Here is a 14,691-nt window from a genome sequence, read left to right as displayed (position 1 = left end):
TGATTCTATGGGTTTTTAAGGTGAAATACGCTTCACACTAGAATTTTTTTTTTAAAGGAAGTTATTACTTTAGGAACAAATAAGCAATAAAGTGTATTTTCTCTTCAAAGATAAAGCTAAAAGGCAATTAATGTTAAAGATTTGAATCTAAAATTCCCAAAACATAAAATCTTGGAACTTCTGTATGTAGCACCAGTGAGAGGATGTCAACAGATGTGGTAGTAAGTGAAGAAGCAAGTCCTGTCCTAGTAGGTTTAAAAGAATGTCACGAAGTTAATTTTCAGTGGCTGCCTCTAAAGGATACAGAAATTTATGGTTTGTTTTCACTGTTATTACTTAGAGAGTGAACAGAACTTTTTTTAAAGTTAATATAGTTTTTCTTCTGGATGTCAGTCAACTTATTAGATGCAAATTGATATCTGTTATTTCTGAATTCACAGTTGATGCCTCAGGCCAGTTATTTCCTGCTTCTGCACACAGCTGAGGCATGTGGCTCCAGGGACCAAGAGGGCAGATAGTTTAGGTGAATTACTGTTACCAGCTAGACTTCTTTTTTTGTGAAAATAGCATTTTTAATTGGCTTAATTGACATCGTTATATTGCTGTCACATTAGAAGTATTTTGTTATTTGTTGTACAAACAAAACCGTTGTCTGCCTACAGGTGTTCACAGAGCCAATGACAAATAAAGGAGCCTAAGCAGACAGTGGCCACTGCTCACCAGTGGTACTGGCATGGTAACAGTTGCATGACTTCAACAATAAGCCTTCTAACACCCCTTCCTTTTCAGGAGAAAAAGGAAATAACTGTGGCTATTTACAGATGTGTTGTTTTCTTTTTTTTCTGAAGTGCGATAGACTATGCAGGAAAAGTACTTTTTGTTGGGGGAAAAAAAGTGAGCAATGAAGGCAGATGATCTGGTTTATCTCCCTCCCCTGGGGATTGAAGACTCTATTCTTCTCTTGCAATATTAGAGCAGACGATCACCTGGCACACAGAGTATGTTGTCCAGATCATGAGAAGAGCCTGATAATACTTAATGAAGGTCACACAAGCCTACAGTAGACCGAAGTCTTAAGACTGAGTGTTAAACCAGGTTCCTCAGTGCCGAACTGCTGATCTTCCTGCGTGTGATTTTTTCAGTTATTTAGTGACAAGTTCGACATCTGCAAACTGGGTCTTAACAAACAAACAAAATAGTCTTAATTAAAACCAAGTTAGATAAATTCACAGAGAACAAAACTAGAGGCTTATAGATTCTGCTTCTTAAGTTAGAGCAAGGAGAAATTTTTGATCCTTTCTTAGCTCAAGAGGCATTGGTGGCAAGTGTTTTTGTGGTGACCATCAAGAGGTGAAAGTTTGCTAAACTGAGAACCCACATGAATACTTGGAATTTCTTGTTGTAATGACTTGCTGAACATTCATTTTGATAGTAGATAAATGGTGAGTAGCAGCTAAAGTCTTTCTAGAGTTAACTGTAGATTTTGCTTTCAATCCTAGGGCAGCTTGGATAGGGAGCACTAAAGGTTCTCTCTTCTGGTGCAGCTAATTTTACTGCCATTGTAAGCCTTTATATGCTTTTCAGGCTACTACATACTTAAAGTGGTTTTGTCTTCTCCTTGGGGCTTTCATTTAAAATCCAGGGATTGTGTTCTTGTCTGTCATTCTTTTTTGAGTGTACCGCTGCCATGGACTTTTTCCCAACTTTGGGGAATTTAGAAAATGTGGATCATTGCAATGACAGGCTACTATATCTGTTGCATCTTTTACCTAACTTTAAAATTATTTTGAAGCTGCTCTTATGATAGTTACAAGTTCCATCTTTCTGATGGTGCACAATACAGAAATTAGACGTATTAATTAGTTTATATGGTCATAATCTGATGTTTCTAAAAGTTTGGGTACAACATCAAAATTGTTATTGTGTCTTTTCTCCCTTTGTCCTCACCTTTCCTCCAAGTCTTCCCATCTCTTTAATTTTGTTAGCTTCTTTTAATACCCTTAGGCTATTGTTTTCTTGTTTTCTGGTTCTCGGACAGCTAGTCTGGAAATAGTTGGAAACAACTAAATAGGTATTTGTGCACTCTGATTCATATGCATCCAATGTGTAATTTTTAATGGAAGAATGAGTTAAGTCCAGTTGTGCAGATGTAATGACAGTAAAGTTCATTGAAAAAAGCAGTAGAGAGTTTGGTTTTAAATAAGATTTTTAAACAACTTTGCCAACTGGTAAGCTGGTACACATGAGCACACCTGGTAAACAAGGCTGTGTGAATAATGCTTTGAAAGTGGGTAGTGGGATGTACCTCTGCTCAAATGGAGACACAGTGATTTGAAGAGTGTTTGATTTGGGATTTCATTGGAAAAGACAGACAGGAGGTGTGGAGCTTAAGTTGCTCTTTGTGTATCTAGTCATGTCTATGAAAACTGGTGTTTTTTTTTTTTTTTTTAGCTTAGAATTTTAAGCATATTTGTGTACATATTTGAGCGACTACATAAGGTAGAAGTAACTAGGTAGTAAGACCTTACTTGTCTTATCTCCACGTAGGAGTTCATGACTAGAAACTCTTGCTGCTGAGTATAGGAAAGCTGCCTATATTTTAAGAAGCTCTTTTTACAATGAAAGTTATTGTACAAAGCAAAGTTTGTGTGCATTAAGACAGTCTTGAATAACTGTTGCTTGTTTGCTTTTTCCACTTCAATTAATTGGTATCTTTCAGTCTTTATATTTAAGTCAGTATACTGAAAGAAACAACACCAATGCATGATCCGTATTGAACTGCTTTTCAAAGCACCAACTGGCCTGCTCAAGTCCATTCCACTTTGTTTCAGGGAATAAAATAGTGTTTTCTCAGATCTGGTGGTTGTCTTTGAGTTTTACTTGTATGTGAACAAATCTTGCCATTATGTTAAAATCATGAAACAATGTAATCACTGTTCATTATGTCTGTCTTCTCGAAAGGGGAAATTATCACATGAAGATTCAGCGGAGTGCTTTAATATTCAAATATTTATATGAAATTCTTAATATTCAGAATAGCGTTTAAATAGCTACATGCATAATATATAGAGATTTTGTTTCCTGGGAGAGGAGGAATGACTTTTTGTCCTCTCTCACGGTATCAAATTGATGGGCAAAAATCATTGAAATAATTGGAAAAGCTGGGGAATGGTTGTGGTACATGGTGGTGTGGATTTTTTTTGTTTGTTCTTGAACTACACTTTTCCACAAAGTTATCCTTTCAACTTTTGGCAGTTCAGATTCAGTTGTGGATTTTTTGTTTTTGTTTGTTTGTTTTAATGATAGAACACATGAGAATTGGGAAATAGGGCATTGAACATAGGGAGATACTTGAGGAAGTCTTTATGACATGAACAGTTTCTTTGTTTTAAGAATATATCAGTGCTGGTCTCTGAAATCCCATGTAGTGTGCAGATTTTCCTGTGCAAATTTTACAGCCAGATAAGAAAAGGAAACTGATATTTGCCATTCCTTGTGTTCATGATTTGTGAGATAAACCCTTTAGTTGCCAAGAGATCTCACCAGATGGTTTTATAATAGAATGGAAGGCGTATATCTTCTGCAGAGGTAATAAAAGGGACCAAGAAGACGACATTTAAGACAGGAGTCAGGATTTTTTTTTTCTAGCAGTGCTCCATTTAACACCACAAATGTAGCTCAGTGCTTATTGCGCCATCTTCTCTTAAATGCTAAGGTTTATTTTTCCTGGTGCAATGTTTACGTAGCCCTGTGCTGTTACACAATAAACTCTTTTTGGTTGTATGCTCCCTTGTCATATCATCCTCACAGCTCTTAAATGCTTGCTATGAATTCTTTATTCTGAAATACTCTGTGAATAAAACTTCCTTCTTCTTCGCTTGCTTCTGTTTGCTCATATTGCATACGTTTTGGGAGATCAGGATGAAAATAAGAGCTTGAAAAAATCCTTTCCTTACGTGAGAATCACCTACTCAAAATGCTTATGCTCCATCTGCTGTCATACTAGTTGACCTGTTTTCTTCAGTATTTTTGCTTTTTATCCCAGCAATGCATTTTACTTGCAAGTCAGGTTAATAGAAGCCTATTTCAGTGCAAAGAGAGCTCGTTTGTATTTATAGAAGTTGCTTCAGCTCTTCTGTAAGTGCAGAACAGAGGAAAGAGTTGAGGAGGGAGGAGGAGAAGGGTTCTGTGAAACCAGAAGTTCTGTTTGGGCAGCTGAGGCCCCAGCAGTGGGTGTGGGATGGACTCTCCTGGCCACCTGGCAGGACAGTGGGAGGACAAGTGTCCTTAGGTGAGCCTGCTGTAGGCTCAGAGTTAGGGGTAGGTGTGGTTTTGGGGGTGGGTGTTTTTGGGCCATTGTAAGATGTGAAGACTGAAAGTTCATCAGAATCTCAGTAAATCTACACGTGATAAAATTTGTAAACCAGTATTTGAACTAACTGCTTACAGGTTTGTTTTTCTTTTTTCCCCCAATTGATACAGGTGGAATCAAGAGATACTTTAAACAGTATTGCCTTGAAATTTGATACAACACCCAATGAACTGGTTCAATTAAATAAGCTTTTCTCCAGAGCAGTTGTTCCTGGACAGGTACTATTACACTATATATGTTACTTATCCAATAAAAAACTTTTCCCCCTGTATTTCTCATCCCTACCGGAGAAGTTGTTAAAGAATGTCTCTTACTGGTTTTACTTTTGGCTTTGTAAAATACTCTTTTTCATTTCTCTCTAGTTAGTTAATTTCTTGTGCCTAATAAATAACTGCCTAAAAGGGAACATATAATGAAGCTACCTGTCTCTCTTAAATAATATCAGGGGACTTTTCAAACTAAATATACTTAATGATTTAATAACACTTGGGTACAAGCTAAATTGCTACTTTGCAAATATACCAGGCTGTTTACCAACTCTAGCTATCCAGGCTACAGCTTATAAACAACATTCCTGGCTGCATATTACTACCAGCAATTCTAATAAATTGAATGATGTTTCCATTCTACTCTGAAAAGTTGCTGTCTTTACCAACAGTATAGGAAATATCATTCATTTCTTACAGGTCACTATTGCTTACATCTTTTTCTTCCCCCCCCTCTTTTCCCTTCTCTTTGAAAGCCAGGCCTGGAAACAAGTGATAGGTCAGCTACGATATTAACCACTGATCCATTGGTCATTTGGTATTAGCCTTCAGTTTGAAGAGAAAGAAAGAGAAGGAAAAAAAGACCCAAAACCACACCACCAAAAACCTGTTTATTTCTCATTGCTGCAAAACTTCGTCTAGGTAGCTTGAATGCCTACCATGGCCAAAACAGTGTCTTTAAGGGGTGAATAACTTCAGCTGATTCAGCTGAGAGCTATGTCTATGAACTTGTTTCCCAGGCTGTTTCTTAGGTGCTCAAATAGAGCAATAGCAATAATCGGGCAGGTCTTTCTTGGACACTGTATTGGCGTTTCTGGCATGCTGTGTACTTTTAATGTTTTCTATCTGAACTTTTTCCCCAACAATTATGACTAAAAATCAGTCTTATCTCAATGTGTATTTTAAAACTTTAAAAGCTAAAACTAAGAAGTGCTTTGTGTGGTATTGTTTATTCCCTCAACTCCTAATTTCTGTTAAAATTACTAGGAGCAGGAATGATGTTTGCATAGCTTATTTTGAGAAAGCATGGCAAATATACCTGAACTGGTGGGAAGTTTAAACCTGAAAGCGTAACTTCTAACTTCATTATATCTTCTTTATAGATTTTATATGTTCCTGACCCAGACTACATTTCTAGTGTGGACAGCTCCCCCTCTCTAAGTCCTATAAGTCCCCTATCACCTACATCTTCGGAAGCAGAGCTTGACAAGGCTACAGTAAATGTAGGTATTCCTGTTGTCCTTGAAATTAATTTTCCCTTTCAAGATAAATGTTCCAGATGCTATGCTTTCTTCTTAAAATACCCTTTTGTTTGGGGTAGGAAGTAGTACTTTGAAACACTTGGAGCTGAAAAGTAAAATAGTACCTTTTTGAAATAAATACAAGTTTTGGATCTTTGTAAATGACAGTTTTCTATGTGAAAACTGACTTGAGAGCACATTATTTGTAGCAAAATAACTATCCTTGCACACTGATAGTTTAAATAATAGTTCCTCTTCCATTTCTGTATCTGTTACCTTTCAGAACTAGTTAAACACTTGTCTATAGTCTTATTGATAGCTTTTGTAGCAATGAGACATTGGCACAAACACTGAAGTAGCTGAAAGGGAAGGGCCCCCACTGCTCCCTGTAGAGGTGTGGGAGGGGGTTTTCTGGTTTCATTTAGTAAAATGGAGTAAAGGAGAAGTCTGTTTCAGTGAAGGGCTAATGCAGAGTTGATTATAGCTGGCTTCTACTCAGTAGTTTTACTTTTGTAGACTTTCAAATACTACAATTGTTGAGCCATCAAAGCTGCTCTGTAATTCAGCTCGAATGTAGGTTTTTGGCCAGGAGCTGGCTTTGTAAAAGCGTAGCTTTCCAGGAACACTGGCTTGCTGTCAAAAGAATTCTGTTGGGAAACTCCAACCAGGAAGATGCAATATTGGAGCCTGGGCTTCTCTGCAATTTATGCAACTATGGCCTTATTCAGACATTTCTTAATACATCACTACTATTCTTTTCCTTGTTATTGGTTGGTTTTTTTTCCTCATCAAAAATAAAATTTTTCTCAATAGCACTTCTTGATAGTGCTCAGTCAACCTGTCAGACGTGTGCTCCAGGATTCTGCATGCTCAAAGTTTGGGAAGGTTTAGACTTCAGGCATCTTTTACTGATTTGCTTGTATGACTTGGTACAGAGAAGTTTAAATATAAAGGTATTGCTTTCTTGCCTAGCAGGTTCACAAGCTGCATTACAGAGGCTGTGATGATGCTTCTACTAAAAACTACTGTTTGGTTTTGCTGTTATACCTTTACTCTGAGCTAGTATGCCTGTTCTCGTGAGATGTCTGCTGTTTTTTGTACTGAAGAATTTCCTTTATGGCAAACTGAAGGTGCTGTAGCACAGTAAATAGATTAGTCTGCAAGAGTACATTCTTATATATCAGTCTTAGAATGACTGTAAATGCTAGGTTAGGCCTACCCATATAGCATATGTGGTGAGAAGTGACTTGAGGGAAAATTGATAGTTTTACTGCTAAAAAACAGAGCTCTTCCTACAATGCACTAAGTTTCACATCAGAAAAATATCTTGTTCTTGCTTTTGTGGATTATTTTGTATGTGCTTGTTTGCATATAGTATATAAGGAGCCTTAATAGTGTAAATTTTTTGGAAACTTTTTTATTGACTATATGTACACAGTGGAGATAAAAGCTTGAAACTGTAGAAGAAACAAAGTAGATTAAAAGACTTTAGAAGTTGAAATCATCTTATGCAAAAGGTCATTTTGTTTAGTGTAGGCAGTTCAATGTTGACAACAGTTTAAGTGTTAAATTTAATTTAACTGGCAGTATTGTTGCAGAACTATTTTGTGCATCTCACTACATGTTGTGGATCGCTACAGGCAGTTCTATAAATGCTTCAGGAAAAGTCAAATGAGCAATGTGACAATATATAATAAAGTGTTTATAGAAGCTTCTGATGTCTTTTGAAATGCATGTATGGAGGGAAGAGGTGTTCCTAGATACAGTTTGTCAAAAGAAAGCGAAGACCAGAGATCACTTGCACTTGTTGGTGTGGACTCTGTATGTTTGGTTTCGTTTTTCAAATGATCTCTCCAGGAACACAAGGAGCACTCAGCTTCTGTTTGAGCAGTTAAGACTGGAGGGTTTTATTCTTTGTCAGAGCACCTGTTTTCTGTGTTGCTTTTCTCTCTCTTGGCAAATTGCCATCTTTATGAATGAAAGCAATACCAGCATACATTCTCTAACGATTTGTATTGATGTCTGTCCTATTTGACTCTCCTTCAATGTTGACTCCAGATTCTCAGTATAAATTTAAGCATATTTCAAGGCAAAGAGGATTTGTTACTTTGCGTATATAAAGTAGAGGGGTTATCTTTGTGCTGTGGTCATTGAAATAGATGAGTTCTTGCTAGAAATCAAATAAGATGACTGACTAATATCTGAATGTCTCTTGAGGCAGAAAATAAACTGAGATTTACTCTGTTTTGTTTCTGTTTTATCGAACATTGAAGTAGCTTAACCGCGACCATGTGACTACATGCAAACTGGCATGTGGCTAATATAATACCTGTGTAACTCTATTCATTTTTTTTTGTTGTTGTTGCTGCACTTAAGCTAAGATTTCAGTGTGTATTTCAATAAGTTTGTTAGTGTGTATATAAGAACTCAGCTTAGATTTTTAAGCCTTTATTGAGCTGCTGGGCTTTGTGAAGAGTTTCTTCATTCAGCAGTCTGCACATATTTGAAGTTTGCTTTTTAATTGTATCTCCATTAAGGGGAGCACTGCATGTTAATTAATACTTACCTTCAGATGTTCATAGTACAGTGACTAGCAGCAACCAGCTGCGAGTTACTGCACAGGAGTCCTGGTTAAATAGCAGGAAACTGTTTTTCACAATGAGGGTGGTTAAACCCTGGAGCAGGTTTCTTCTTAGATGCTGTGGAATCTCCAGACTCAACTGGAAAAACCATGAGCAGCTTGACCTAATGTAGGTTTAGGCCTGCTTTGAACATAGAGTTGTACTAGCTGACCTTCCAACATAAAGTAGTGTATAATAGTATGGAAGGATTACATAAGACATTTAATAGGAGGTTTGGTGAAGTTGGAGAATAATCCTTTCTGCTAAGTTCTAATCAAACTTTACATGTGATAGTATATCAGAGTGATCAGAACTCACATAAGGAAACTATTTGTTGGTTATTCACAGACTGATTCTGAATATCTTTACCCACTTTCTTATCTTGGACTGGTTAAGCTGTGATTCATTACTTATATACACTGTCAGATCAAAGCAGTTCTTCAACCTGCAGTGGATCTGGAACAGTATTTTTACATTTGCTTTCACATCAAATAAAAGGAACAAAAAATACACAACAGAAAGTCTCTTAAAGTTAATCTTGAAAAAGGGAAAAAAGGGAGGTTGCTAAGTGCTTATTTTTTTTTGGTTTTTTTAATATTCTCCTTTAGGATCCGGATGGAGTCCAACAGAAAGAGTCGGCTGCTTCGCCAGCACATGCATGTGTTCGTCCTGCAAGAGTGGTATCATCCACCTCAGAAGAGGAGGAAGCATTTACAGAGAAATTTCTAAAAATTAATTGCAAGTACATCACTAATGGCAAGGTACTCAAACATTCAAGTTTAACTGTTACTGTATGGGAGGTAAAAATAAAGTACATTTAAACCATAAATATACAGTAAAAATTAGTTACTGATAAGTACATGGCTCAGCTTATATACATATATGTCTATAGAAATATTTTTTTATTCACTGTACCCTTTGGTTCCCCAGACCACTTTTTCTTAGACGTGATGCAAAGAGTTAATATGTGATTAACCTGTGATGAACTTCCATGTAGCCATACTGTTAAGAGATTCTCTTGTGTTGAGGGCATGAGGTCTGTTTGTTCCTTATGTTAGTGTCTCTCATAAGTAATTCTCTTTACTTACAGTGGAGAAAGAACATGCCTTAAATATGAAGAAATGTGTAACTGGGTAGCTTCATTTCCATTTTCCTAAAGCAGAACAGTACAAGCAGAATTAATCTCTGACTCTGCAAAAAACCACATCTGTATTTGGTGTAGTAGGGCAGAAATCGTGATTGATTTTTCTTTTTTTTTTTTAATTGGAAGCTGTAGTTAAAATTCTCTCTGTAGTGTCATTACACTAATGTCTCCAAGTTAGTGGCATTTAACTTCCATTCATCTTAGAGGTGCACAAGTCTTCTGCAGAGTTTTAGGGACTGAGATAATGTCAAAAGACTTTACCTGAGAATGCTTTAGGAAAAAAAGAAAATGTGTTGCTCTCCCACCCCACAGAAGAATGACTATTAGGCACTTTAATGGTGAAAAATCATGCCTTCACTCGAGCTGAATGAAAGCAGAGAAGCTCAGAGTACTTGCAGTACTTCCTCCTTCACCTGAAGTTTGGCTATGTTTATACAAATACTGCTAACTCTGTGTTGGCTCAGCAATAGGCTCGCAAATAAGTTACACTAATGATAAACAGATCAATGAGAATCTCCTAAAACCACATTTATTTGTTTTTGCTGATGGAAAAGATTGCAGATCCATATATGTCTAGATGAGATGCCTTTTGACAATACATGTATATTGGCAAAGGCTACTGTTAGAAGTTGGTAAGACAAGTCCTGGGAAAACTTTGGTCCTTTGTGCTACTTTGCAGTTAATTTGCTTCACTTCTTGTGTTCTGTGCCTGGGTGACTTTTTTTTTTTAGGTTGATCCTAGACAAATAATTACCTCTTGGTTTTAAGTGCCCTCATACAGAGGAATTGAGAACTGTGAGCCTGTGTTAGAAATTGGCTGTACTATAAAAATACATAATTGAGGGTTAAAACTTACAGCGTATTATTTACGTGCCATAGTTCCTCATCAGAGTGATACGGGGAGGGTTCACAGCATCTGCCTTTGAATTGCATCTTTACAGTCTATTTTGTAAGAACTTCAAGGAGAATTCTGTTTCTAAAGAGTTGTATAATCTACCACAGTATCAGTCCATGCTTGGGGAGATGGGGAGGAGAGAATGGATGCTAAATTGCTCAGATTTGAGTACCAGATTTCAGAAGTTTAGTTTGTAGTTTAGCTCTTTTGTCACGTGTGGTAGGAATGTCCTTTGGCACGTTGTCTTGTCTTCTCCTTGTTATGTTTCCTGATGATGCAGGATGATATCTCTTCAAAAGTTTTCTGGAGAAAACAAAGATTAATCTTCTGCTTCCTGCTCTGTAAGTGATTTTGATGCTCATTGTTCATAGGGCTTCAGATGTGAAGTCTCAGTCATCAGTGAGACTGATGCTTATAAACGAAAATCTAGTGAAGACCTCTTTTCAGTGTGTTTAATTTCATGTGCAAAAGGCCTTGCATCAGACTCTCTCATTTCCCGCTTTTCAAGACTGCTTACTCTGTATGTGTTTGAAGTTGGTTTTAGTTGCACCTGTGAATTCCTGGACAAGCACACAGGAGTTCTCTGAGGTGCAGTGGGTGGAACCTGGAAACATTTGTACTGTTACAATATTTGCTCTCTGCTATCTGGTTATGGCTCCTGTAAGAGGCAGGGTGTTGGGTACAGGCAGAAACAGGGGTGTGAATATGCCACATCCCAGGCATGCAACAAATCTGTGTAACCAGTGTACTGTAGAGTCACCTTAACTCACTGTTTATTATGTATGTAGACATGCCCTTTCTTGCAGGCACACTCTTTGCTACTGTTGTAGAAAATTATGCTGGACAATGTCTTAAACAGTTGCCCACAGTCCTCCATCAACAATTGAGTTGCCTATAGATGACTTTTTTTTTTCCTCCTCCCAGGGACAGAAAGTTAGCAGATTAGAGCAAACACTGGCAGTTTACCGGCATCATGTAGGAGTTTGTGGTGTGCATACCATTGTCCAATTTCTTATGCTTATGCTCTGATTTGCTGATCTGTCTCTCTCTAGCTACATTACTGGTACAAATAGGTTTTTGAAAATTGAATTTGTATAAAATAAAGTCAAAGAGCTTTTAAAATGTTGAACAAATATTTGATTACCATTGAAAGGGTCTGTGCTGAAGACACAGCGTGACACAAAGGAGAAGTTGGGCTCATCTCCTTGTGTTGATATAGGCAGGTGAGAGCATGGAAAGGGTTTTATTTAGTGAGCTGCCATGCTCTTCTGAAAAATATATTCACACTGAATATATTTTCAGCAGCTCAACCAGGTCAGAGAGGGAGCTTTGGAGCTTTCTTCCTGCTACAAAAGCAAGGAACCAAGAAGATTTTATGGGGAACAGACTTCAGGCTGTCAGTCTTCTTCAGTGCTTGTAAGATACCAGGTTAAGTTAGCACAAGTCAGTCACTAAAAAACAATATGCTGTAGGGTTTTTTTTTTCCTGGCATCAGTGTTATTACTAATTTCTTTGTATTTTGTAGAACAACTGTGACATCTGCTGCCATAATGCATAAATGTGTATGAGAAACCAGAAAAGTCTGTTCAGAACCTAAAATGAATGCATGGTACTAGAACACACGAGAGTTCATTGCTGGCTTAATCTGAGATAATAGTTCTGAACTGTATGTATTGTAGGAACACAAACTTAAAAGTCTGTCTGATCTATAATGGCAAACCAACATGGGAATGCAGTTTCAGGTACTCCTCTGTAAAGACAATACCTCATTTTTATCTTTACTAATGCAGAACTGTGGTGTTAGCTCTCAAAGACTGGACCTACTTCAGTTTCCAACTTTCAGGGAAGTCTAGCATGATGCAGTGAGTAATTCTTGACCAGTGTTTGGCCAAGTGCACATGTACTCCCACTTACCTGTTTTATTCTGATGTCACCATTGTTTGTTTTTTTTTCCCTCACAGAATCCATGGTACTTGGTTTCTGTCTGTGCTAGAAACTCCATCTGTTGAGTAACACATGTTCCACAGGTTTTTAAGGAAGCTTTTGTCCTTCAAACAAGCTAGAAGGTAGTAAAGACAGAAGCTACTTGTCTTGCAAAAGAGTCACAGAAATTGTTAAAGTGACAGAAACATAGACATGTCTGAAAAAAAGAATTAAAACTTGAGACAAACAAAATGCATTTTTTTATCTGGCTATTAACTGCACTTTACCTAGTTGCCTGGGTAAATGTTCCATGGTCATTGGTAATAATAATAAATGACAGAAATATTAATGAAGTTTAGTGTGTTATTAAGAATCTCATTTCTATCCTGTAAATTTGGAGCAGTAATTCTTCTCTAGAGAAGTGCCCTGAAGTATTAATGCAGTAACTGTGGACTACATCAAATAACTTGTGAGCCAGAAATGTTTCATTGGTTTACCTCCTGTTGTCTTTTAAATGCATAACCATGAAATAGCTGATCTCTTGTTGAGGAGCTATAAAGCCAGTGTTTTCAAGGTACCTATATAATCTTTCACCTGCTCATGGTCAGTACAAGTGAAGTGTTTGATCAGCTTCTTAATCAAGTATACATAAAAGCCTAGTAGTTCCAAGGGTTAATTCTCTATTTCTCTGTCAGTGTAATAAATTTTAAATGGAACTACACTTTCAGATTAATTTTTGTGTTACTTACCTGTTAGTGTGGAAGGTTTTTTACAAACCAAGATAAGCAAGCTATTGGGTTTCTGGCAATGTGCTTGGTTGAAGCTGCAGAGGTAGACTTCAGAATCTTCCATGTATGTCGAGGACAGCTGCCTGATGACCAGGTTTGGGGGTTTTCTGCCATCAGACAGGTCATTGTCAGACTGTTCTAGGAAGCTTCCATTTGCAGTAGAAGGTCTCTTAAACTTGTTTTCCTTATGTAGTCAGTAATCTGGCATGCTTCTTGGGCTGAATGTTTGCCTACAGAAAGATTGAGAAGATGTGCAACTGCTTCTTCATACTTGTTCTAATGTGGTGACTCTAGTGTTCAGATAAGCATTGTAATATTGATTTGTGAAACTTTTAACTTGTTTTGCAATGAAATATTATTTAATTGATTTTTGACCTGGACTGCCAGGTGAAACGGTGCTTTAACTTGCTTTTGAGAGCACAGATAAAGCATTGGATTTTGTATTTGTTCAGTAAAACTGGGGGCTTGGTGACATGGGTGACATGTCAGCTGTGACAGCTCACCCTGTGGTAGAAAAATGGCATCTCCTTTTATTGCCTGGAGTTTTCCACAGGCTCAGAAGCTTTAGTGCTTCCTGTGTACTTAATTTGTCAAGGCAGGATTATTTGATCATGAAATAGTGAACAAGTGAAGACAAAATCATCTGAAATCAGGAGTTCTCCAATTAACTCAATTACTGATTGCTTCTACTGAGTAATCATTTTAGAAGTTGATATTAAACATCTAAATCCTTTAGCTGGAGCAGTCATACAACCTTACCTTTTTTTTTTCCAGACTGTTATGAAGATTCACATGCAAAATGTGGGCAGTGAAACAATAGAAAAGAATATTTCAGGTGGAGGGGACCTACAATGATCATCTAGTCCAACTGCCATTAGGGCTATGGTATTGACTTGTCTGGGTCATATCTGGAGAGTGTTAATAAAATCCCACATTCGTGGGTGGCCGTTAGTGAAAGAGCTCATATTGAGAAGTGATGCTGCTTTTTGCATTACGTACCAAATATATGGAAGTAGTAGTTAAAGAGAAGCAATTATTCTTCTGAGGAGACTCTTACGGACTTTTGCAGTCATGTGAAATTTATTTTCTAGACTACAGTGGATATAACCAAATGCGAACTTCTGTTGACAGTCATCCTTCTGGAGTTCCTTCTTGCCCATTGAAAGTTTATTTTCACAATACAGTGCTGGGAAAGAAATACCAGTGATGGTTTTGTTTCAGTATCTTAAACAACTTGGAATTATGTAAATATGTTTTACTGACTGTAAAGTCTTCAGCATATGCTTTGCACTCTAAAAGACCCATACAAAACGTGGCTGGGCACTGAAGGACTAAGAGGGCTTTAGTACAGAAGCTCGAGCTGCTTTTGAGACTGTTTTCACTTTTGCATAATAGTGACAACATTGGTCACTGCTGTGGGGTTTAATACTATTTTGGGTTT

General features: G+C 37.3%; 1 protein-coding gene across 9 annotated transcripts in view; it reads left to right on the top strand.

Moving 5' to 3' along the window:
- Positions 1 to 14,691, top strand: part of OXR1 (oxidation resistance 1) — a 275,216-nt gene that overhangs the window by 213,595 nt on the left and 46,930 nt on the right. For 8 of the 9 annotated variants that reach the window (XM_065832703.2, XM_071803861.1, XM_071803860.1 and 5 more), the window contains 3 exons: positions 4,483 to 4,590; positions 5,742 to 5,861; positions 9,109 to 9,261. In XM_065832703.2, the coding sequence (XP_065688775.1) occupies positions 4,483 to 4,590; positions 5,742 to 5,861; positions 9,109 to 9,261 (381 nt within the window). The remainder of the gene's footprint in view (positions 1 to 4,482; positions 4,591 to 5,741; positions 5,862 to 9,108; positions 9,262 to 14,691) is intronic. The other variant, XM_065832708.2, reaches the window with a different exon arrangement.

This window comes from Patagioenas fasciata, chromosome 2 (assembly GCF_037038585.1).
Source record: "Patagioenas fasciata isolate bPatFas1 chromosome 2, bPatFas1.hap1, whole genome shotgun sequence".
In the NCBI taxonomy this organism is placed as follows: Eukaryota; Metazoa; Chordata; class Aves; order Columbiformes; family Columbidae; genus Patagioenas; species Patagioenas fasciata.
The sequence above is the reverse complement of the archived record's forward strand: the minus strand, read 5'-3'. Positions and strand labels throughout refer to the sequence as shown.